Genomic DNA, 27,045 nt, shown 5'->3' on the forward strand with positions numbered 1-27,045 from the left:
CATCAGCCCTGTTTTCCCGTACTTCTCCCGTGTGTCTCTGAAGGTCCAAATGTTCCCTGAATTTTAGCTGCATGTTTTTCCAGCATGTAATTCCGTTGTCAATAAAAAAATCGTCTCCCCTTCTTTTCCCCTTGACAATCCTGTGTCGTTGCTAAAGTGACGGCACATAAGAATAGTTTTTTGACTTGCTAATGTCTGCTGATACGTCACCAACACAGCTAGCCGATGCTGATGGCTCTCCCGCTGTAGTTGTAGTTGTAGCTGGTGGTGGTGGTACCCCGCCATAAACGCTGTTAGCTGATCCACCACCTAGCTTCTTTGGTCCTGCCAGCCATGCAGTTTCGGGTCGCTCATAGCCACTGCTAGCTTCAGCAATGTTTGAAGTGTCTGGGACATCTTTTTTCTTGAAAAATCCATCCATCTGTCGCTGTTTTCGTAAAAATTTTCGAAGAAGCTCTCTGGACTGCAGCTGCTCCCGCGTTAGCATTAGCATCCATTTTTTCTTCTCCCTTCTCACCGTCACGAGCTCAAATGACACTTGTCGGCCGATCTAACTCTTAACACTCACTTACAGGACTTCTGACACCATGTCGTGTTATTCTATTAAACATACACGTGAGTCCTTCTGTATTTCAATGTAAGTGTCTTTATTTTAACTCGCTCTGTAAGCTCTACAATACCGGTCTCTTGTTGTCTCGTCGTAACCTGCCCACCTGACCTGGGGGGTATTCCATCAACGTCGCTAAAGGAAAATCCTGGCTTATTTTTGATAACTCTCGCGAGACCTATCAGAATATGCCTGGATATTTTTAAGAACTCTCGCGAGATTTATCAGACTAAACCTGGATTTTCCCTTTAGCGATGTTGATGGAATACCCCCCTGATGTCACTACGGTGGCCTGTACACAATAACAATAATACCACAGTTCACATTTAGACCAATCAGGAGCCCTTGTGTCACGTCGTCAACTGAATGTCATTAATCTGATTTTGGATCAGCGGTTAGAGAGAGATGGGCGTGGATTTAGGTGCACTTTTAGTCAACATCCATTATAGCGCTGATCTAGGATCATATATATTTTAATCAGCTAAAATGTTCAGATTTTTTTTTTTTTTTTTTGGAGAACTTTTTTTGTTGTTGTTGTTGTGGACTGATACAATTCGTGGCGGAGGAAATTCATTCGTGGCGGCCCGCCACCAATAAATGCATGTAGAGGAAACACTGGTATGCTAGCCTACCAGTGGTTTTATGACTGAGTCTTTAGACAATTGTGACTGATTGGATTTATCAGACAAAGGCCAAGACATGATATTTCTAAAGAACAGCTAGTTACCTGTCTTTCAGAAGTTGCTGTCTCTCATCTCAACTTGCTCACTCTAGTGCTGTTCACTCTAGTGCTGCGTACTCCTGTGCTGCTCACTCTACTGCACCTGATATTAAAAGCCTTTACTCTTCTTCCCTTAATATTTAAACTCACACAAGCCACTTTCTTCAGGTTTCATAGTGCAGATATTCATACTGTTTCCTCCTGCTCAGTGAAGTGCTATCATTGGGTTGTGTAGTCTCCTTCTCTCACTGGCCTGTCCTATAAGGGTTGTGTTTTGCGTTTGTAATATCTTGCATGACAATAGGCCTAATCTGTGCATCGGACTTGTCTAGATTGTCAAGTGAAACAGACATGTAGTCTAGCCTATGATTATTAGACTCATTTGTCATTTGTCATTCTGATATGTTTAGATGAAGCCAGACCTACTGTGACTATCTGGTTTTTAATTGACCTGGTGAACTGTAGCTCCACTGTAGTTCCCTCTGAACCCCAGAATATACATGGCTTCACTTTTTCCTCCTTTCAGAGTGTTTTTGCTAGATTCCTCCTGCCTGTCAAGGAGAAATTGGAATGCTAGTTTACTGTAAAAGCAATCGTAAATGTGCTGTCTCAGCCCTGTTGGATTTCCCAACAGCATACTCATGCTGTCTGGTAGAATCAACCAAGCAAGCTTTAAATTGTGCATTAATGTCTTTTGCTGAGATTGTATTGAAGGAGAGTCAAAAAATTGTACACTAATTCCATCTATAAGGAATAGGCCTGGAATATATCATTATGTATTAGTATTAGTATTATTATTTAATTAACCATGTTTTGTTATTCTTTTGAAATACTCTTATTCAGATTGTTAAAAACTAAAATGCATTTAGTAAAAAATGTAATACAAAATGAGTTGTGAGTAACATTTGTATTCCATGCCAAAGGTTATATATTCTTAAAATGATTTAATTCTGATCACTGTTTAATATTGGGGGGGGGGGGGGGGGAGCATTCTGAATATAGGTCAGTCTCTCCCATCCCAGTTGTGCCTAAGACTCCCCTCCCTTATCTGGGGTCGGTCTACACTTCTGTTCTTGGAGACATTGACTCCTCTAAACTGCTGCATTCATTTCTTCCGGCAAATATGTGTTAAAAAAAAAAAGCTTGGAAATGTGACAAAGTGGAATTTCATTTCTTGTTTATTACTTGTTTTCCTATTGGACAATAGATGGGAGCTCTGCCCTGGCAACAAAAGTAGGTTATTTGCATACTGTCTCCTGATTGGCCCGTGCTTTCTCCAGCTTGCCCAATCGCACAGTTTCTTCCTGGTGGTAGGCTATGCTAATTAGGTACTGTTGCTGGGGTTCAGAGGGGTGGTTACTCTGTGTGATTCTGCTGCATTGTGTTGCCTGGTGAGAGACGTTGATAAATGAGTACTTAATGATCTGCAGAATTCCCACTCACTGCAGACAGACTGAGATTTCAAAATAGAACTGAGAAAATTCGATAACAGGCCATAGTCTTGCTTTCACTGCTCAGTAGAATCAGTCAAGTAGAACAACCGATGCAAGTGGAAATCAGTAAATGTCTTTGCTGATATTCATCTGTCTTGGCTACTAGCCTGCCTACTTTTTACTCGGTCTATCCCACAGGTGAAAACACAATAAGAACGAGCCATTTAGACACGTTTTGAATACAACCATGCTTCTGCAATTTTTGTTTGTTGGTTGACATTTTTGCACCATTTTTGTTTTATTGTCTGAGGCACATTTGAAGCATTGATAATAACTTTAATAAAACATGTTTGCTGTAGTCGACAATTTCAGAGAAGTCACCTGGATGATGTAAAAATATAGAAGTGTAATGATTATGCCTTAATCTCTGTATGTGAGACTGTTTAAGCTCTACAGGACTCCACCAACTTCTGTAGAGAATGTGAAAGAAGTGTATTTAAAATGATCAGTGTTTTTAGATTTGACTGACAATCCAAAATGAAGACACACTCCAATCAAAGCAAGCCCAGTACCCATTAGCCATGCCATGCTGCGCCCTCTCAGATCACTGCAAGTATTGTATGCCATGTGGTTTGTGCCTTGTCTTGGTCTCGTGTTTTAAATGATCAATACATGAAGAAAAAAAAACTCAGACAGACATTGTAATTTGAGCCCAAAATACCAAACTTTTGGGACTGACACCAATGTTTTAAGGCACAAGGCCACTGATACAGGCCTGTATGCCCAGACCGCCATCATCACAGAGACACTGTATTTCGGCTCATTATTAATGTTCATTCTTGGTGCAAGCTTGACTGTTAAATCTGCCTTCACTTTTTGAAATGCTGCTTCAATCTCATTCTGAGTATATTTTCTGGCAATGCCTTAAGTTCCTGTACTACAACAGCGGAGGGAAACTGAACGGTCATTTCAACGATGGGGATTAGAAAACTATAATCCAGAGTGATGCATTGAAAGATGACGTTACACAGGGATTTAAGGCGAAGGTAATGAAGGTGATGTCCGATTGCTGCTTATAGCATCAGACGGCAGCTTGTTTGGCGCTCTCCCTCTCTCTCTGTTTCCCTGCCAAAGCCTTTGGGACTGAGCTGTGTGTGTGTGCGGTGACGCAGCAGTTTCTCAGCCCTCAGTGAGGCGGTGGAGGGGAAGGGTAGGTAGAGGAAGAGAGGAGGGTAGGTGGAGGAAGAGAGGAGGTGGAGGACAAGGGTAGGTAGAGGAAGAGAGGAGGTGAAAGAGAAGGGTAGGTAGAGGAAGAGAGGAGGTAGAGGAAGAGGAGGTGGAGGAGATGGGTAGGTAGAGGAGGAGAGGAGGTAGAGGAAGAGGAGGTGGAGGAGATGGGTAGGTAGAGGAGGAGAGGAGGGTAGGTAGAGGCAGAGAGGAGGTGGAGGGGAAGGGTAGGTAAAGGAGGAGAAGGGTAGGTAGAGGCAGAGAGGAGGTGGAGGAGAAGGGTAGGTAGAGGCAGAGAGGAGGTGGAGGAGAAGGGTAGGTAGAGGAAGAGAGGAGGTGGAGGGGAAGGGTAGGTAGGGGAGGTGGAGGAGAAGGGTAGGTAGAGGTGGAGGAGAAGGGTAGGTAGAGGAGGATAGGTAGAGGAGGTGGAGGAGGAGGGTAGGTAGAGGAGGTGGAGGAGAAGGGTAGGTAGAGGAGGAGCAGCAGGAGGGTAGATGGAGAGGAGGTGGAGGAGAAGGGTAGGTAGAGGTGGAGGAGGAGGGTAGGAAGAGGAGATGGGTAGGTAGGTGGAGGAGGTGGAGGGTAGGTAGAGGAGGAGGGTAGGTAGATCAAATCAAATCAAATCAAATTTTATTTGTATAGCGCATTTCTTACAAGATGCAACTCAATGCGCTTCACACAATGAAAATGTTCAGTCAATCAGTCAATCAATCAATCAATCAATACTGACAGAGCCGCGAGCAGGCAAAAGTAAAAAAACCTGTATACTATGTAGCCAGGAAAAATTCCCTTGCAGCCCTCTACCAATAGAGCGACTACTAGCCAGTTTGCTTACCAGTACCCAGCGGTCCCCCAGGGGAGGCCAGGACCACCGGCACAAAGCAAGCAAGCAAGGGCAAAAACCTGTACACCATGTATCCAGGAAAAATTCCTTGCATATTATCGGCGTACACACTGTCCATAAATTTTGTGTTGTATTTGCATCGTTCTGCATCCAGTATGGTCACAGGTCCTGCCAAAAGAGAAGAGGAAGAGGAGGTGTAGGGTAGGTAGAGGAGGTGTAGGGTAGGTGGTGGAGGAGGAGGGTAGGTAGAGGAGGAGGAGTAGGGTAGGTGGAGGAGGGTAGGTAGAGGAGGAGGAGGGTAGGTGGAGGAGGGTAGGTAGAGGAGGAGGAGGAGGGTAGGTAGAGGTGGAGGAGTGTAGGTAGAGGAGGAGGAGGGTAGGTAGAGGAGGAGGGTAGGTGGTGGAGGAGGAGGAGGAGGGTAGGTAGAGGAGGAGGAGGGTAGGTGGTGGAGGAGGAGGGTAGGTAGAGGAGGAGGAGGAGGGTAGGTAGAGGAGGAGGAGGAGGGTAGGTAGAGGTGGAGGAGGGTAGGTAGAGGAGGAGGGTAGGTAGAGGAGGAGGGTAGGTGGTGGAGGAGGAGGAGGAGGGTTGGTAGTAGGGATGCTCTGATCTGGATTTTTGGGGCCGATACCGATCACCGATTTTTTTCCTCAAGATCAACCGATACCGATACCGATTTTTTTTTAAATACATAACTGTATGCCTACTGACTGGATAGCCTACATATTTTTTGCTTTTTAGACAAAAGCTCTGATCCATTAGGCACCAAGCAAACGCAGACCCATTTTTATGGCATAGTAAAAGTCTGGCCTATCACCCAGTTAGGGCCTGAAGCCCAAGTCAGTCGATATGGCTGTATAAAAGACATCATAAACGTGGCCTTCATGGTTTACATACTGTTACGTCCTCCTATGTTTTCTGTTCAGTTATCTGTCTTCCCCAGGAAAAAAAAAAAACATTTCGGTTTTGCGATCGGCCATTTTTGCCGATCACCGATCGAGTCATTTGGAGTGAAATCGGCCGATTTAAATCGGTGGCCGATAAATCGGAGCATCCCTAGTAGGTAGAGGAGGTAGAGGGTAGGTGCTGGTGGAGGAGGAGGGTAGGTAGAGGAGGTAGAGGCAGGCCTGGGCTGGTCTGATGCCCCCCCCACACACACACACACACCTTATTTCATCAAACATGATCAATGATATCTCCTGCTCCTGAGAGAAAAAGAAAAACAGAACTTGACAAGGACTTGTCATGCGTGTGTGTCATTGTGCAGTGGAACTGCTGAGCGTTGGGTTCTAGGTCTGCTGAGCGTTGGGTTCTAGGTCTGCTGAGTGTTGGGTTCTAGGTCTGCTGAGCGTTGGGTTCTAGGTCTGCTGGTCAAATCTCTCCCAGCTATTTCAGAGAGAGACCATCCGGAATGTTAGCGAGCGCAACCTTGTGACAGAAGCGTGACTGTGTGGGCCGCGTCCTCTGGGTCCCTCCCGTTTGGGATGAAACCCCATCTGGGGGGGGGGGGGGGGGAGAGCAGAGACTCCACAGAGTGGAGCGGCGCTGTAGGACACATTAGACTCTGACATCATCGTGTGCTGCTTTTTTTTGTGTGTGATCTGATTTCACCCTGCGTGCTGGTGGCCGAGGAGCAACTCTCTGTGCAACAGGGACAGAAAAAAAAAAAACTCCCTTTTTTTTTTTTTTGTTTTATCAAGTCATTCCATGTTCCTTGCTTAGCAGTTTTTGTTGTGTCTTGGTTTCTTTAAGGTGTTCCTTTTCAAAAGCAAGAAATAGCCTACTTCTATCCCGTCTCAGAGCAGGGCTACGTCTATTAATAACCTCACGTATTTGAATGCACCACATTAGAATAATCTCTGAATATAGTGTTTCTTTCAGATGTCTCTCTCTCTTCTCTGGCATTGACTCTGAACAAGGGAAACCCAAACTTGATGAATTAGTTCACAGTTCATTTCACTTACACATGTAAAGGGAGGCTATTTCTGACTGACCTTGTACATTTTTTGCTCTTGGTCTTTACGAGGGACAGTTTGCCTCTACATGTCTTGAGTTATCCTGCAGTCACTCTGCCCATCTCCGTCTGTCCATCTCCGTCTGTCCATCTCCGTCTGTCCATCTCTGTCTGTCCATCTCTGTCTGTCCATCTCTGTCTGTCCATCTCCGTCTGTCCATCTCCGTCTGTCCATCTCCGTCTGTCCATCTCCGTCTGTCCATCTCCGTCTGTCCATTTCTGTCTGTCCATCTCTGCACGCTGCTATGCACTAGCCTGGCTAAACCCCTGGAATACAGCTGGAATACAGGCCTACCATTATTAACCCCTGGAATACAGGCCTACATTATTAACCCCTGGAATACAGGCCTACATTATTAACCCCTGGAATACAGGCCTACATTATTAACCCCTGGAATACAGGCCTACATTATTAGTGTGTGTTTGAGAGGTCCATGTTTCAACGTATTGCACTGCACTCCTTCATTTGACATCTTTCTGCTCGTCTTCCTAGCCTATGAATAATGCTTCTATTGCTTTGGGGCTTTTGTAATATTTTTCCGAATCAATTATTAACTTTAAATCTGCTGAACACTGCATGCTTCTTTTTTTTCTTTCTTTCTTTCTTTTATTTCTGGCCATCATGCAGGGATGTGATGAAATATTCTAGTAGTGTGCAGCCATTACATCATCTGCCTGCTAGTCTTTTTCTTGTAGCATACTTTCTGTTTTCACTTGGTGGGTTATGGTGCAGTTTGTTTTTCTATATGAAGTTAGGGTTAAGATGTGTAGGATGCAGCCTTTGAACATGTATTCTGACTTGGAGGATGAATGGTGTTATTACATAGTTATAGAGGATGAATGGTGTTATTTAGGGATGCACGATATGCATTTTTTCCAACCGATACCGATAACCGATGTTTACCCGCTTCTCGGCGCCGATAACCGATATGATAACCGATATGAGAACAGATATAATTTCACAGTTGATAACCTGTAGTTCATGCACACCTGAAGGTAAGAAAGGCTATGTAGTGAGCAAAGATTGATGATTTAATATTCCATAGTGATCTCACCAAATCTAACTTACATCACTATTGTTAACACAACAAAGAGAACACTTCTGACTCAAATGTTCATTTATTTTAAAAAAGGAAATACATTTCAACATTGTTGAAAATCACATCACACTCGCTAGTCAAGCCAAACTATTGCAATGCATGGATTGGGTGAGTAATCCCCACTGCTACCTAGTTAACTATAACACTACTTTACATTGTTACCTAGTTAACTAGAACACTACTTTACATTGTTACCTAGTTAACTAGAACACTACTTTACATTGTTACTAGGGATGCACGATATGCATTTTTCCCAACCGATACCGATACCGATGTTTACCCGCTTCTCGTGGCCGATAACCGATATGATAACCGATATTTTTTTTCCTTTTTTTTTTCTTTCCTAGCACCAGGGGAGCCCCCCCTCCCAAATGTCGTTGTTTGGTACCTGTACTACATCAATGACAATAAAGACCATTCAGATATAATTTCACAGTTGATAACCTGTAGTTCATGCAAACCTGAAGGTAAGAAAGGCTATGTAGTGAGCAAAGATTGATGATTTAATATTCCATAGTGATCTCACCAAATCTAACTTACATCACTATTGTTAACACAACAAAGAGAACACTTCTGACTCTTCAAATGTTCATTTATTATTTCCTCTAACAAACAGAATCTGTTATAGACAGTGCACAATGCTTTTTTTAGCCAAGATCTGGCCTCCTTTTATGAAAACAAAAAAGGCTCACCTAAGCCTTCTCCAAACATGGTTTCAAAAGCCCCGCGGATGGCTGTCGCAGTATGCGAACCGGAGAACTCCTGCGCATGCAGCAGTGTCTTCTTCATATTGAAGTCCTCATCCAGCCACTGGGCCGTCAAACTAAGCATACTGACTGGACTAACGTCAGAAGTCCATATGTCCGTGGTAAAACTTATCTGGCTTACGCTAGTATCGATCAGACTATGGATGTGTGTGGCGACTGTATCATACATAGCAGGCAGGCACACGTCTGCAAAATAGCGGCGACTTGGGAGTGTATACCGGGGCTCTAAATGTGAAATTAGCTGGCGAAATCCTTTATCTTCTACTACAGAGAAAGGCTGGTCGTCGAGGGCCATCAACTCCATTATTTTTTCATTGATTGCTTGAGCCTTTGAGCTGTCTCGAGTGAACTTCCTGCAGTTTTCAAATGCGTGTTCAATAGGCACAGCAGCTTTTTTTTCCGCGGCTAGGCTGCTAGTGTTGATATTCCTTCCATACAGCGTGCTTGCAATGGTGAATCTTAAGGTGACTTATGAGATTCGTTGTGTTGTAACTCGTAGACCTTTGCCCTCCTCTCCGAACTTTTGTCGAACATGTGTTGCAAATTACAAACGCGATCTGCCTCAGAAACTGTGAAGAATGTCAGACACACCGGGGAAGCTCTCATGTTTCGCTCTCGTCTATACACTGCGTGCCTGTACGCAGGCACAGCAGCATGAGCGCGGAAACCGGAAGCAGAAATATTTCCGGCTTCATATTATCGGTTAAATATCGGCTAAAATGTTATAAAACCGATAAATACCGATAAACATTAATTTCCCATTATCGGGCCGATAAATATGAATGAATGAATGAATGGTCTTTATTGTCATTGCTATAGTACAGGTACCAAACAACGAAATTTAGGAGGGGTGGCTCCCCTGGTGTTAGGAAAGAAAAAAAAAAAAAAAAACACAAGAAGGGAAGGAGCTGGTTTACATAAATAAAGGCTATGTACACTATCCACTATACTATACACTGTACAGATAGACGACTAGGGTTGTCATATTGCACATAGTGTTATTGCACATTCTTTTAAAGTGTCGCAGTTTGCAGGCTTGAAATGTACATATTTGTGCCTCAGCACTACACCTGATTTTTTCAGTCCAGCAGCTGCCATCAATCCGTCCAGACTGTCCAGGGCCCAGAACCTAGGTCTTTGCTGTGTTCAGGGCCTGGATGGCCCTGGGGTAGAAGCTGTTCTTCAGTCTGTTTGTCCTTGCGGCCATGGTCCTGTACCGCCTTTTCGAGGGCAGCCGGGTAAAGTGTTCGTACCCAGGGTGGGTTGGGTCTCTGGAGATCTTGGAGGCCTTCCTGAGACAGCGTGTGTTGTACAGCTCTTCCAGAGAGGGGAGGGGGGCACCGGTGATCTTCTGGGCTGTTCTCACGACTCTCTGTAGCGCATTTCTCTCCGCGGTTGTGCAGCTGGAGAACCAGTTGCAGATGCCGTAGGTGAGGATGCTCTCCACTGCGCCGCGGTAGAAGGTCACTTGCCGGTCACATGCCGATAATATCGTGCATCCCTAATTGTTACCTAGTTAACTAGAACACTACTTTACATTGTTACCTAGTTAACTACAACACTACTTTACATTGTTACCTAGTTAACTACAACACTACTTTACATTGTTAGCAGGCTCACAAAACAAGCTGTGTTAGTTGACTAGCGATGTGTCATTCATTTTCAACAACGCTTAGCTCGCGCTTTTATTTTGAAATCGCGAAAACGAAAACAGAAGTCAATGTCGGAATGAGCCTCTCCTTGTTGTTCAGAGAACAGATGCCAAACTACCGACATGTTTGCTGTAATAATATGATTTGGCAGTAGAAAGCCATCAGTCAATAGCTCGTCTCATTCACAGAACAGCATGGGTTGCCTGCACTGTTTGATTGCGTATTTTAGAGCAGACTACAGAGATGGTGAACATTAGCACTAGCTAACATTGGCTATCTATTTACCTTAGCTTACCAATTGACTGCATGGCTGTACGCAGGCGCAGCATCATCAGCGCGACAACCGGAACCGGTAATATTTCCGGCTTCATATTATCGGCTCTATATCGGCTAAAATTTAATAAAACCGATAAATATTTAATAACATTAATTTCCCAATATCGGCGCCGATAATATCGTGCATCTCTAGTGTTATTACATTATAGACATGAGGATGAATGGTGGTATTACATAGTTATAGAGGATGAATGGTGTTATTACATAGTTATAGAGGATGAATGGTGTTATTACATAGTTATAGACATGAGGATGAATGGTGTTATTACATAGTTATAGACATGAGGATGAATGGTGTTATTACATAGTTATAGAGGATGAATGGTGTTATTACATAGTTATAGACATGAGGATAAATGGTGTTATTACATAGTTATAGACATGAGGATTAGGGATGCTCCGATCTGGATTTTTGGGGCCGATACCGATCACCGATTTTTTTCCTCAAGATCAACCGATACCGATACCGATTTTTTTTTAAATACATAACTGTAGGCCAACTGACTGGATAGCCTACATATTTTTTGCTTTTTAGACAAAAGTTTTGATCCATTAGGCACCAAGCAAACGCAGACCCATTTTTATGGCATAGTAAAGGTCTGGCCTATCACCCAGTTAGGGCCTGAAGCCCGAGTCAGTCGATATGGCTGTATAAAAGACATCATAAACGTGGCCTTCATGGTTTACATACTGTTACGTCCTCCTATGTTTTCTGTTCAGTTATCTGTCTTCCCCAGGAAAATAAATAAATAATAAAAGATCGGTTTTTGCGATCGGCCATTTTTGCCGATCACCGATCGAGTCATTTGGAGTGAAATCGGCCGATTTAAATCGGTGGCCGATAAATCGGAGCATCCCTAATGAGGATGAATGGTGTTATTACATAGTTATAGAGGATGAATGGTGTTATTACATAGTTATAGAGGATGAATGGTGTTATTACATAGTTATAGAGGATGAATGGTGTTATTACATAGTTATAGACATGAGGATGAATGGTGTTATTACATAGTTATAGACATGAGGATGAATGGTGTTATTAAGCGCTTTGAGTTGCATTTCATGTACGAAAGGCGCTATATAAATAAAGCTTTACTTACTTACTTACTTATTACATAGAACAGAGGATGAATGGTGTTATTACATAGTTATAGACATGAGGATGAATGGGGTTATTACATAGTTATAGACATGAGGATGAATGGTGTTATTACATAGTTATAGAGGATGAATGGTGTTATTACATAGTTATAGACATGAGGATGAATGGTGTTATTACATAGTTATAGAGGATGAATGGTGTTATTACATAGAACAGAGGATGAATGGTGTAAAAAAAATAATTTAATTGTAGGCCCCTTAATTTCCACCTCACTGCTATGTTTAGCCAACTTGAATGCCAACATGGCCATTTAGAAGTCTGTCCATCACCACAACACATAGCTAGCTAGTAGCTACATAGCTAGCTAACGTTACTCTCGCTGCTATGTTATGATTAAATAAATTGATGCTAACGTAGCATGCGAGCTAGATAACATACAGTAGGTGCGAGCACCACAATGACAATATGCTACCGTAGCTAGCCAGCTACATAGCTAACGTTACTAACACCAGAAGACAAGACATATAAACTGTGGTGAGCTACATTGCTTGTGTAACATTAGCTAGTAGCTATCCATTTTTCACTCATACACGGCCGGAAAAGTGAACAGAAATACAATGGTGACTTACGGTGGTGCTATCTTGTGGCTGTCTTCACAAAGAGCTCCAGGATGCTTTCGCTTGAGGTGCTCGTTCATTGTAGACGTACTGCTGTGATAGGCCATTTCATTTTTGCTTATTTTCTTTGCTTATTTAAAAAAAAGAAATTTTAATTTATTTATTTATTTGTTTAATTTACGACTAACCGACGCATATTACGCAAACCGACGTATTGACGTAGTCGATGACGTCGACTAATCGTACCAGCCCTAGTGTTATTACATAGTTATAGACATGAGGATTAATGGTGTTATTACATAGTTATAGACATGAGGATGAATGGTGTTATTACATCGTTATAGAGGATGAATGGTGTTATTACATAGTTATAGAGGATGAATGGTGTTATTTAGGGCTGCCACGATTAGTCGACTAGTCGCGACGACGTCGATTACCAAAATCGTCGCCGACATATTTGGTAATCGACGTCGTCGCATGTTTTTTTGGAGCTGAAATAAGCGATAAGCATTCGTTTTTCTTCCCTGAAGCTGCCACTGGCTAGCGTCTCCCAGTGTCTTTGATGTACATGCGCAGTGTCGGTCATCCGGGACACACGTGACATCCCCGGAAAAACAAACAGAGAAATGTCTTCCCGTCCTCGTACCTCTAAAGTGTGGGAGCATTTCAACCACAACGTTGAAAAAAAGAATTTAAAATATACAATTTGCAAAGCTGAACTCGCTTATCATGGCAGCACGTCTATGATGCGCGAGCATCTCAAAAGGAAGCACGTTGTGGCAGATGACGAGGAAGACGATGGCTCGTCTCGGTAAGCTAGTTAGCTTGTTATTGGCTAACGATATCGTTACGTTAAAAGCCTTCTTACATTATTTTACGTTTTGTGCTGTAACGTTGTCATCAAAGCGATACTTATCAAATAGCAAAAAATGTTGTCTTAACGTTACAGTGCTAAGAAGGCGCGTTCTACTATGTAAAAGCAAAACTTTTGTACTCTGTACAAGTATTTATTTTTGTTTTTGTATTCTTTTGGTTGCCTAGTGCCTAGCCTACCTCATTTTACTCAGCAGTTTGCACTCTCTACTTCTCTCTTTACATTACATTACATGCAAGTGATGCCAGAAATAAATCTGCAAAGTTCATTAAAATATCTATTTTTGAGTGAACAATAGGGCTGCAACTAACGATTATTTTGACAATCGATTAATCTACCGATAATTTTTCGGTTAATCGATTAATCGGATACCCAAAAAAGTGGGGGGGAAAGATTTAGAAAAAAAGTTTTTTTAAATTATTTTTTTTACATTAAAAAAGATTTCTTTTGCAAATGTTATTTTATGTTTTCTAAATCAGCCAGGCCTATACATATACATGTGCAAAATGAATAAGTATTAATAAATATATAAAACAAATATAAATAAAAAAGGCTTTGCTACATCAAATAGGTTTAACAACAGGCCATGGACTATGGCGGTAGATTGTTTCAATAAAGTAGTTGAACTCTAGCTCAATACATGCATTGTTTTAGGTAATAACTTTGCTTAATGTAAAGGTCAGTAACCCAAAGTGCAATATAGGCTACAGACAAGACACTAATGTTTTTATATAACAGATATGCTCCAAAACAATGCAATGTGTCATTGTGTCCTCTCACTCCATACAATAGGCTAGGCTACAGTCAGTGCCTCACTCTAACTCACGGGTAGCTTGGTAGGCTACCACTAGCTTTCGTTATTCGTTATCGATTATTATCGATTTAATCGATTCGTTGTTGCAGCCCTACTGAACAATCATTTTAATTGTCTTTATTTTTAGTTAGCACATGCCTACAACTAACAACTTCAAGCTAAATTTAGAAGCTGATTTAGAAGATGATAGCTAAATAAGAGCAATTGAGTAATTGTGCGATAAGCTGTAATGTATGATCCGATTAGTCGACTAATCGTTAAAATAATCGGTGACTAGTCGACTATGAAAATAATCGTTTGTGGCAGCCCTAGTGTTATTACATAGTTATAGAGGATGAATGGTGTTATTACATAGTTATAGACCTGAGGATGAATGGTGTTATTACATAGTTATTAGAGATGCTCCGATCGATATCGGCCGATATGGCCTTGATCGGTTTTGATCGGAGTTCTCAAAACGGCCGATCAAACACGGCCGATCAGTTTACATAGAGAAATGGCGTCGCCAGTCTGGCAATATTACACATTGTCGGAAAGAGACAACAAAAATGCAGTTTGTAATGTCTGCTCAAAAGAAATACCTCGCGGAGGAACGCACGCAAGGTCTTTCAATACCACGAATATCATACGGCATTTGCTGCGTTCGTCGATTCGCTCCGAGAGCGCCGAAGCGCACGCTGGGCTCGACGTCATAAAGGGACCGAGTGCTTTGATTGGACGAGAGGCGTTCCACGAGTGCTGGTCAGAGTTCCAGCGCGACTTCACGAGCGTAGTGTAGGTAGTGTTCAGCGACGTCATGTGACCCCGCGAGCAGGAAGTCACTAAGCTAGGCTAAGGCCCATAGCAACAACTATTAGCGCGCGAGTTTTAGGTCTTCCTCTGTGCACCTTGCACAAGTGTAGATAGCGAGCGACTTTTCAGCATAGCAGGACATATTTTAGATGATAAGAGGAACAGGCTGAGTGCCAAAAACGCTGAGATGCTTGTATTTCTCAAGGCTAATCTGCCAGTGATGCTGCTTAATCAGAAGTAAGGTTTGAGTCTGAAATCTCCTTAGGTGCAATGTTGTTTTGTTTTTTTGTTTTATTGATTATTGATGACTTGCTGTCTTATCTCCTCCTAAATATGACTTGAAACTGACTGACTTGAAACAGTATTTTATATTTGGCTATAGCCTGTTTATGTTGCAGTTTAGTTTGGGTATGTTTATTGTTCCTCAGGAAAGCTACAGTATAAGCTCCAAGTTCTCTAAGAGCCCCTAGTTCCTCTCATTCGAGTGGAATGTTGCACATTTGATGTGACAGTGTACATTTGATTTATTATGATTTTTATTTTCACATTTTATTTGTTTTTCCTGAAGTAAGCTACAGGTGGTTGTGAATTCAATAAAACAGATGGTTGTCAATTCATGATACTTTCTCATCTCCTAATTTCATTTGAATACTTAATATACAATGTCAATGGTGTTAAGAATAATTAAAAACATAAATAATGCTACACAATAAATAGAATGCGTCAATTGCCATTTTCGACGCTGTGATCGGTGATATCGGATCGGCCGATCACTGATTCCAGTGATCGGTGATCGGCACCAAAAACCCTGATCGGAGCATCTCTAATAGTTATAGTGGATGAATGGTGTTATTACATAGTTATACACATGAGGATGAATGGTGTTATTACATAGTTATAGAGGATGAATGGTGTTATTACATATTTATAGACATGAGGATGAATGGTGTTATTACATAGTTAGAGGATGAATGGTGTTATTACATAGTTATAGAGGATGAATGGTGTTATTACATAGTTATAGACATGAGTATGAATGGTGTTATTACATAGGTATAGACATGAGGATGAATGGTGTTATTACATAGTTATAGAGGATGAATGGTGTTATTACATAGTTATAGAGGATGAATGGTGTTATTACATAGTTATAGATATGAGGATGAATGGTGTTATTACATAGTTATAGAGGATGAATGGTGTTATTACATAGTTATAGAGGATGAATGGTGTTATTACATAGTTATAGAGGATGAATGGTGTTATTATGTAGTTATAGACATGAGGATGAATGGTGTTATTACATAGTTATAGAGGATGAATGGTGTTATTACGTATTTATAGACATGAGGATAAATGTGACAGGGCATGGTTAAAAAGTCCCCAAGTAGGGCAAAAACATTTTTCTGTTTTTTTCAGATTATGAAAGGGTAGTTTGTAAGCTTTAAAATGATGTGTCATACATTGAAATCTGAAACAAGTTGAAGAAGTCATGGATATTTACTGAACCACCGTACTGAGATTTCCAGCCTCAACCGTTTTTCACAGAGTTAATGGGTGGGAACAATAGCTGGTTAACTCCACCCTAATCACTCCCTCAAGACAACCACACCCTCAAGACAACCACTCCCCCATTACACTACCTGTCATTACCTACCTGTCATCTGTCAGTGGGGTTGTCAGCTAACCCTCAGGAAGCAAAATTGCAAGGCTGACACATTTAAATAGCTAAATAATAATAATAATAATAATAATTCAAGATTCATGATTTTTTATTGCCATGTGTGCCAAAAGTTTATTACGTCCCATTACAAGTACAAGAGAGTAAAATGCATGGCAATTAGGGCTGCAACTAACGATTATTTTGGTAGTCGACTAATCTGTCGATTATTTTTTCGATTAGTCGTGTGGCTTTTCGCTACGCGTAAATGGCGACGCAGAAGCATAAATCCGGCTTAACTAGCTATCTAACCTAACGTTACGCCAAGCTACAGCTGCTCACAGAGCTAGTTGATTGGCTAGCTAGCATTGCTGGCTAGACTACAGACAGCTCACGTTAGTAGGCTACGCTTGGCGCTGTTTATCTTACAGACAGCTCGCTGGTGGACTCAACATAATTGAAATAGCATTCACTAATCAAGCATCATTCATGATCATCCACCATGACTACCTGGTATTTTAATAGCGACCACCCCTCACTTCATTTCATCTCGCGTTCTCCTGGCTTCAACATGGAAAACCCCTGCTACGTAACGTTACATACAAGCGCCTCTGTCTGTCACATGCGTGCCACAGGGCAAATAAATTAATAGCACAAACGCTCATGTACAGCCCTGTCCATGAGACGTTGTTTTCCAACATGTAACAGTAAAGCTAACATAAACATTACGACCCTAACAATATAACGTTAGCCAGTTGGCTAACAACATTAGCTAAAACGTACCCAGCTGATTCTTGCATGGCTCCCGTTTATTTTATTTTTTTTATACGATGCGTCGACACTAAAATTCCACGTCGACGAGTTTTTATGATCGACGTCGACGAGTTTTTATGATCGACGTCGTCGATTATGTCGACTAATCGTTGCAGCCCTAATGGCAATGGAAAAAATTAGGCAAGATACAATTGAGCAATACAATAATAGAATGGTAAAAAAGTATAATGTTGTGTCTGTGTGTATGCATTTATCATTATAGTCCATAAAGCATCTAGTGGGACTTCGGTGTAGTTTCTTCCCATCCCATCTGGGCATCAAAGCTGTAATAAAAAAAGAAGACAGTACATTTAAAATGATTGCCCACTGTTACCAACACCACTTTTACAAAGTAGCCTACTACTATCTTCATAAAATAGAATACAATGACAAATACCTGAAGTGCTGGTGACTCATCAAGGTGTCATCTCTCAGAACCTCTCACCTCCTCATTCTCTAACACAAATTTCAGGTCAGAGGTGTGGACACTTCTCTAGTGTAGGTTTTCCATAGACTCTCAGGGCCGGTTTCACAGACAAGGCTTAAGCCTAGTCCTGGACTAAATCACACTTTCAATGTAAAATCTCCATTGAAGATGTTTTTTAGTCTAGGACTAGGCTTAAGCCTTGTCTGTGAAACCGGCCCTCAGTGTACTGTATTACAGAAGTTGGCTAGTGAAATCATTTCAATTCTCAGTATTATTCTACAGCAAATCTACATATCAATGAATTAATCATTATTTTTTATTCCACATAACATTACCGTTCATTACAAAAGCATTTACTTTTTCTATTATCTATTACATCTCTAACAAAGCTAGCTAGCTAGCTAACAAGCTAACACTTGTTTGGCTAGCTGGTACACACTAAAACACACTAAAATGGTGCATGAAACATACTGTACAGTATGTTACATGTTAGTAGGTCTGCAACAAATGTATTTATTCATTATGTTTTATCTTTGACAACTAGGGATGCACGATATGCATTTTTTCCAACCGATACCGATATTTACCCGCTTCTCGTGGCCGATAACCGATACCGATACCGATATTATTATTATTATTTTATTTTTTCTTTCCTAGCCCCAGGGGAGCTCCCCCTCCCAAATTTCGTTGTTTGGTACCTGTACTATATCAATGACAATAAAGACCATTCAGATATAATTTCACAGTTGATAACCTGTAGTTCATGCACACCTGAAGGTAAGAAAGGCTATGTAGTGAGCAAAGATTGATGATTTAATATTCCATAGTGATCTCACCAAATCTAACTTACATCACTATTGTTAACACAACAAAGAGAACACTTCTGACTCTTCAAATGTTCATTTATTATTTCCTCTAACAAACAGAATCTGTTATAGACAGTGCACAATGCTTTTTTTAGCCAAAGTTCATAAAGATCTTATGTTAACCGTAGCTTTAGACAGTATACTGTATGTTTACATGTATATGTTAACCATAGCTTTAGACAGTATACTGTATGTTTACATGTACATGTTAACCATAGCTTTAGACAGTATACTGCATGTTTACATGTATATGTTAACCATAGCTTTAGACAGTATACTGTATGTTTACATGTATATGTTAACCATAGCTTTAGACAGTATACTGTATGTTTCAGTGGCGGGCGGTGCATTTCACACCTAGGCCTTCAGTGATGTCCGACACATTCCTACCTGAATTATTCTACCTCTTAATACCATCGTTATGACGCCATGGCTCTAGAAACTAGACAGAAACACAGTATAACCGGGCGTTGCATCACCTTAACATAGTCAGACAAGTACAACAGAGTTATATTAATATTTCCGAAGCATTTTTAATCAATAAATCCGCATTTACAATGAAGAGTGTTAAACTAACATCTTTAAGATCGCTACAAAAGCGCATTGAGTTGCATCTTGTAAGAAATGCGCTATACAAATAAAATTTGATTTGATTTGATTTGATACATTACCCACGTCTGTCGTCTCGTCCACCATAATAGCGACAAAGGGTGCCTTTTTAATCTCCATTTTGATCTCTTCTCCCACTTCAGCAATAGCAAAAATCAGGTCGTTTTGTATTTTGCCTGACGTCCCAGTAAACACTTTGTTTGTGGACAGGTGGTAATGTAAATCTGGGTTGTTTTCAGCCAGAAAAGAAAGAAGCTCAACGTAGTTTCCTGTTTGTGGACTCGGCGCTTTTATCGTGTCCCCTAAATGAAAGTTATTGTTTACCCAAAAACAGGACACAATCGATCAGTATTATCGATCAGTCAACGAAAGCTTTCGTTGTGGCGCTCCGTTTCCCTGGCACTTTCAAAAGTTTCACATCTACCGGCATAGTTACACATCTCAATAGTGAATATCAATAGTGCGTATCAATAGTGCATATCAATAGTGCGTATCCAATCAAAAGACGTGCTGGGTGCTGACATCATTGAGCCTTACAGCAGGCGCCGTTGTTGCTTTTGCTCGCATCTACGTAGGTTTACTAGGAACGCCACATGTTTTCTCGTTCCAACGTTAAGTTACAGGTCGTATCCGCGGCACCGTTTAGCGTGCAGGCTGGGCAGATTTTGGAGCCCCCTAGCAACACATTTTGATTGGATAAAAGCTCTAACATAAAGGCCAGCCCTCCAAATCTCAATCGGAGACTGGAAGCAGCGCAACCAAGAGGAAAGCTATGAAATGAAGAGAATAGACTATGGGGAATCATTAATACATATTTGTGGAAAAAAAATATTAAAATAAAATGTATATTCTGATGATGTTTAGGCCAGCAGAGAAGGCCTTGCTGGCCCTGACGGCACACCACTGGTATGTTTACATGTACATGTTAACCATAGCTTTAGACAGTATACTGCATGTTTACATGTATATGTTAACCATAGCTTTAGACAGTATACTGCATGTTTACATGTATATGTTAACCATAGCTTTAGACAGTATACTGTATGTTTACATGTACATGTTAACCATAGCTTTAGACAGTATACTGCATGTTTACATGTATATGTTAACCATAGCTTTAGACAGTATACTGTATGTTTACATGTACATGTTAACCATAGCTTTAGACAGTAGGGATGCTCCGATCTGGATTTTTGGGGCCGATACCGATCACCGATTTTTTTCCTCAAGATCAACCGATACCGATACCGATTTTTTTAAAAATACATAACTGTAGGCCTACTGACTGGATAGCCTACATATTTTTTGCTTTTTAGACAAAAGTTTTGATCCATTAGGCACCAAGCAAACGCAGACCCATTTTTATGGCATAGTAAAGGTCTGGCCTATCACCCAGTTAGGGCCTGAAGCCCAAGTCAGTCGATATGGCTGTATAAAAGACATCATAAACGTGGCCTTCGTGGTTTACATACTGTTACGTCCTCCTATGTTTTCTGTTCAGTTATCTGTCTTCCCCAGGGGAAAAAAAAAAAAAAAAAAAAAGATCGGTTTTTGCGATCGGCCATTTTTGCCGATCACCGATCGAGTCATTTGGAGTGAAATCGGCCGATTTAAATCGGTGGCCGATAAATCGGAGCATCCCTATTAGACAGTATACTGTATGTTTACATGTACATGTTAACCATAGCTTTAGACAGTATACTGCATGTTTACATGTACATGTTAACCATAGCTTTAGACAGTATACTGCATGTTTACATGTATATGTTAACCATAGCTTTAGACAGTATACTGTATGTTTACATGTCATGTACATGTTAACCATAGCTTTAGACAGTATACTGTATGTTTACATGTATATGTTAACCATAGCTTTAGACAGTATACTGTATGTTTACATGTACATGTTAACCATAGCTTTAGACAGTATACTGCATGTTTACATGTACATGTTAACCATAGCTTTAGACAGTATACTGTATGTTTACATGTACATGTTAACCATAGCTTTAGACAGTATACTGCATGTTTACATGTATATGTTAACCATAGCTTTAGACAGTATACTGCATGTTTACATGTACATGTTAACCATAGCTTTAGACAGTATACTGCATGTTTACATGTATATGTTAACCATAGCTTTAGACAGTATACTGTATGTTTACATGTCATGTACATGTTAACCATAGCTTTAGACAGTATACTGCATGTTTACATGTATATGTTAACCATAGCTTTAGACAGTATACAGTATGTTTACATGTATATTCACAATGGCTTTTTTTTCGCGGCTAGGCTACCGTGTTCTGCTACAACGAGTGCTTGATATTCCTTCCATACAGCGTGCTTGCAATGGTGATTCTTCAGGTGACTTATTAGATTCGTTGTGTTGTAACTCGTAGACCTTTGCCCTCCTCTCCGAACTTTTGTTGAACATGTATTGCAAATTGCAAACGCAATATCTGCCTTAGAAATTGTGAAGAATGTCCACACCGGGGAAGGCATGTTTCGCTCGTCTCGTCTACACAAACTGCGTGCCTGAGCGCGGAAACCAGAAGCAGAGCGCAGAAACCGGAAACCGGAAGCAGAAATATTTTCGGCTTCATATTATCGGTTAAATATCGGCTAAATTTTATAATAAATACCGATACCGATAAACATTAATTCCTCAATATCGGGCCGATAAATATCGGTGCCGATAATATTGTGCATCCCTATTGACAACGTATTTCTTCCTCCCACCATCTCATTCGTTTTGGAGAGGGGTGGCATGATTGTGGTGAGTAGGGCTGGGTTCAAAAAATCGATTTCCCGATTCTGAATCGATCTTCATTGAATGAGCGATTATCGATTCATAAATCCCGAGATCGATCTTTCATTTCCTTATTATTATTTTTCTTCATCAAGGTGTGTGTGACCTGTGGGTTGATTTGTATGATTGCAGTTCAAATGGCTCTTGCCTCCTTCATTAATGAGTTGTAATCTTTGCAACCTTTCCAGGGACTTGCTTTTGTATTGGATAGTGATTTAGTTCAATCACTGGCACTTGCACAGTGCCGTCCTCCCTTTAGTAGTATGGTTGATAATGATAGGCCACCTTAGCTAAGTCATAATCATAATAGTGATGGAAAAATGGGTTCCGAGATTCCTTGTAATTTCCACCAACGTTGAAGGATTCTAACAGAGGCAATGCCCTCCTGATTACGGTGACAACCCTCTGCGCACTCTCATATTGACACTAGATGGTGTGTTTTCAGCACCTCGTTTGAATGTGACGGATAAAACGTTTTCTTATCGCCCAGTGTGTTTTTGCGTGATTGCCGGGCAGGCCCGGTTGGGACTCTGTTGCAAACGTGTCCAGTGCACACCAGAACCTCATGTTGTCCCTCTGTCCTCTCTCTCTGTGCTGCCCTCCAGGAGGAGAGACTTCAGCATGCAAACCTTCATCTGTCCGGCTTGCCCCCTCGTTTTGGTTCCAGGCCGCTGGGCTTCAGATGGCTGCTCCCATGCCCCATTCACACCAGCAGTACAGTGAGCGGCGCCAGCTGACCACCACCGACCCGTCTGTGCCGGCGCTGCCCTACAGCGAGCAGGCACAGCCCTCCATCACCAGCCAGGTTAGTCACACACACACACACACACACAGTGGTGGAAGCTCTCTCCGAGACCCCCTTGGCCTGTGCCTCCCACCCACAGCACTGCTTATGCCCCCCCCCTCCCCCTCCGTTGCGGTTCCTGGAAAAAGGCACTTCTCAAAATGTATCCTGACCCGGGTGTGAGCACGGGGGTTATTCTGACAGCAGGGCGGGAGAGTCACGCCCGGCAGGCCCCAGGCAGGGGGGCTAATAATAAACAGGGTGATTTTCCACTTGATTTTATTACCCAGGACAGTCACGGCCATCACCAAAAATACTCTGTGTAGGGTGGCTGGTGAAACACGCCCAGACACGACCCGCCTCCCCGTACGGTGGCTGGCCCCCCGTCTCTGCCTGGTGTCAGGCCCTTCATTCAACGCTCACATTTAGAATCCTTCCCCTTAGTTACCACCCCGTAGTTAGTGGCGGTCTCGTCTTGCATATTGTCGTGTGTCAAATTTCCAGAGGCCTTAGTCCAACCAGGCACGGCGTGACACGAATAGCCATGTTTTTTGACACGAACACAATTCACAGTTGGTGAACACACACTTTGGTCCTGATGAATTGACTTGTTTCAGTGGATGGTGAGTGTTGTTCTCTGAAGGTGATGTCCTCTCTCTCTCTCTCTCTCTCTCTCTCTCTCTCTCTCTCTCTCTCTCTCTCTCTCTCTCTCTCTCTCTCTCTCTCTCTCTCTCTCTCTCTCTCTCTCTCGCTCCTGTGTTTGTCCAGGTGACCCCTGATGTTGTCATGTTACAGAGGCGCATGCCCCAGTGCTTTCGTGACCCGTCCTCGGCTCCCCTGAGGAAACTTTCTATCGACCTGATCAAAACCTACAAACACATAAATGAGGTATGGACCGAGCTCCACACACACACACACACACACACACACACACACACACACACACACACACACCAAAAGGCTTGATGAGTACTCTGAACGGTCCATACATACATACAATGATGGTCAGGTCAGCAGATAATAGCAACGCAGGGTTCGACATTAACGGTTGCCCGATTGCCCGGGGCAAGTAAAATACAGCGACGACGCTGCTGGATCCTGGATCTGTGTATCGGTGTGCAGGAAGAACAACGGACGGCGCAGGCGCCAGACCAGACTAGATGATCGTGGAGTGAAGATATTATAAAAGCGTACGCGCTGATCGACAGACAGGTGGACAGGCGCGTACGCTTTAATAATATCTTGTTGTTCTTCCTGCACACCGATACACAGATCCAGGATCCAGCAGCGTCGTCGCTGTCGCGCAAACAAACCCGGTGAATCTTTTTCTTGCCCCGGGCAATCGGGCAACAGTTAATGTGGAACCCTGCAACGACAGCAAAGACAACAGCACGACATGATCAGTCAGGACACTGAACATCTCCTGGTCCTCAGGTTGCTATGACAACCTTGTGGTCCTCAGGTTACTATGACAACCTTGTGGTCCTCAGGTTACTATGAACAACCTTGTGGTCCTCAGGTTACTATGACAACCTTGTGGTCCTCAGGTTACTATGACAACCTTGTGGTCCTCAGGTATACTATGCAAAGAAGAAGAGGCGACACCAACAGGGGCAGGGCGACGACTCGAGTCACAAGAAGGAGAGGAAGGTCTTCAACGATGGCTACGATGACGACAACTACGACTACATCGTTAAGAACGGGGAGAAATGGATGGACCGCTACGAGATCGACTCCCTGATCGGAAAAGGCTCCTTCGGACAGGTGGGTGGGGCGTGGGAGTCTGTAACGATTTACAACAGCGCTCGCTGACATCTCATCCATAAGGCCACTTCCCACGAAGAGCACCTTGTGTTGTTTCATTTAACGCCGCAGCCACAAAGGCTGTGTGACGCTCCAGTACTTTGTTGTGAACATGTTGACCTGAAATGTATGGTTTTTTCCCCCAAAACGTTTCCAGGAGCATTTAACCATAGGGCCACACACAGTGTGGAGGCATCTGCTGAATCAGCTGTGTGTGTGTGTGGTTGTGTGTGTGTGTGTGGTTGTGTGTTAATCTGAAGAGGCTGTGATAAATCAGGCCCCCCTCCACCCCCTTCTTAGGCTCACGCGTGCCCGCCCAGCTCATTGTGTTTACGATGATTTGTGTTTGGCCCCGGCGTCTCTCTCTAGGTTGTAAAAGCATATGACCGTGTTGAGCAGGAGTGGGTGGCAATTAAGATCATCAAGAACAAGAAGGCTTTTCTAAATCAAGCCCAGATTGAAGTGCGGCTCCTGGAGCTCATGAACAAACATGACACGGAGATGAAGTACTACATAGGTAAGGCTCCGCTCACACTTCTTCTTCTTCTTCTTCTTCTCCTCTCATAGCAGAAAACTGCCAGCTAAACCATTTCATTATACAGGTCTCTGTACAGTTAACTGGTTTGCTCCGTTTGTAAGAAGGCTTAATCCATTACAGTTGCTTATGAATATATGTTACGAGAGCGTAGAGCAATAAAATACCCAAATTAGTTTATGTGCCAGCTACCAGAAACACATTTTAGGGAGAGACAACACTCGTAACAAAAACAGTTGTTTCTTAACATCACTGGTAAGACTTCTACTCCCCCCTGTCCCTTGTCTCTCTCCCTCAGTCCACCTAAAGCGCCACTTCATGTTCCGCAACCACCTGTGCTTGGTGTTTGAGATGCTGTCGTACAACCTGTACGACCTGCTGCGGAACACTAACTTCCGGGGCGTCTCGCTCAACCTCACGCGCAAGTTCGCCCAGCAGATGTGCACGGCCCTGCTGTTCCTGGCCACGCCTGAGCTCAGCATCATCCACTGTGACCTGAAGCCAGAGAACATCCTCCTCTGCAACCCCAAGAGGAGCGCCATCAAGATCGTGGACTTTGGCAGCTCCTGCCAGCTGGGACAGAGGGTGCGTTGGTCCGGCTGTTTGTCCCGTCTTGATTCTTTTGCTCTTTGGCAGCAGAGGTCTTTGACATATCCACATCCAGGGTCGCCTTGACCCAACAGTGTCCATTAAGTTCTAAAGGTTTTTAGGCAGGGGAAACAGAACCGGGGGGGCGGCTATTCAATGGTAGTGGAAACATTAGTGTGGTATTTCATACTGACACAGGCCTGATTTTGTGTTGCTGTTGTTTCAAGTGTTCCTGTGCTGTATTTAAGTTGTGACAGACCATAGAGCGCCCTTTGCTTGTACTAAAGCTTAGAATCACATGGCTTTTGTTGGAGAGATTTTACCCAATGGATTTTACATTTTGAAGATGGAAAGATACTTCAAAATCTAAAATCTTGATTTAACATTTGTTTATTGTGATGTTTGTGGGAAAGGGTTACGTTTTTACACAAGAGAGTGTGTGCGTGACACATGATGTACAACATACAACATCAGTGCAACATTGACAGATGGTGATGTCTTAACAGCGTGTCTTTCCCCCTCAGATATACCAGTACATCCAGAGTCGCTTCTACCGCTCCCCAGAGGTGCTGCTGGGAATGCCTTACGACCTGGCCATAGACATGTGGTCCCTGGGCTGCATCCTGGTGGAGATGCACACAGGAGAGCCCCTCTTCAGTGGAGCCAACGAGGTAGGTAGGCCTCAGAGGCCTGGTCTCCTACCATGTCTAGAGGCCTGGTCTACCATGTCTAGAGGCCTGGTCTCCTACCATGTCTAGAGGCCTGGTCTCCTACCATGTCTGGAGGCCTGGTCACCTACCATGTCTAGCCTGGTCTCTTACCATGTCTGGAGGCCTGGTCTCCTACCATGTCTAGAGGCCTGGTCACCTACCATGTCTAGAGGCCTGGTCACCTACCATGTCTAGAGGCCTGGTCACCTACCATGTCTAGAGGCCTGGTCACCTACCATGTCTAGAGGCCTGATCTACCATGTCTAGAGGCCTGGTCACCTACCATGTCTAGAGGCCTGGTCACCTACCATGTCTAGAGGCCTGGTCACCTACCATGTCTAGAGGCCTGGTCTCCTACCATGTCTAGAGGCCTGGTCACCTACCATGTCTAGGTTTCATGAGCCAAAACACTCTTTTATTGTATTTTGCAATGCCTTGCCAAATACCACTGGCCATCTGTGATCAGTGTGAGAAAGAGCTTCAGTGCTTTCATCAAGATGAGGAGAAGGTGTGACCAATAGAGGGAGCTGCTGCGCTT

At 42.7% G+C, this 27,045-nt stretch overlaps 1 protein-coding gene across 2 annotated transcripts in view; it reads left to right on the forward strand.

Annotated features, from left to right (window-relative positions):
- The window catches only part of dyrk1aa (dual-specificity tyrosine-(Y)-phosphorylation regulated kinase 1A, a), a gene marked incomplete at its 3' end in the record, with an annotated part of 51,802 nt that overhangs the window by 16,023 nt on the left and 8,734 nt on the right, over window positions 1-27,045 (forward strand). Inside the window, exons 2-7 of one of the 2 annotated variants that reach the window (XM_080528584.1) lie at window positions 22,693-22,892; window positions 23,667-23,759; window positions 24,447-24,635; window positions 25,044-25,191; window positions 25,508-25,794; window positions 26,322-26,468. In XM_080528584.1, the coding sequence (XP_080384710.1) occupies window positions 22,770-22,892; window positions 23,667-23,759; window positions 24,447-24,635; window positions 25,044-25,191; window positions 25,508-25,794; window positions 26,322-26,468 (987 nt within the window). In that variant the 5' untranslated portion in view covers window positions 22,693-22,769. Of the gene's footprint in view, window positions 1-22,692; window positions 22,893-23,639; window positions 23,760-24,446; window positions 24,636-25,043; window positions 25,192-25,507; window positions 25,795-26,321; window positions 26,469-27,045 lie in introns of those variants that run through there. The other variant, XM_080528585.1, reaches the window with a different exon arrangement.

The sequence above is a fragment of the Nansenia antarctica genome (assembly GCF_963989245.1).
Source record: "Nansenia antarctica genome assembly, chromosome: 4".
NCBI lineage: Eukaryota > Metazoa > Chordata > Actinopteri > Argentiniformes > Microstomatidae > Nansenia > Nansenia antarctica.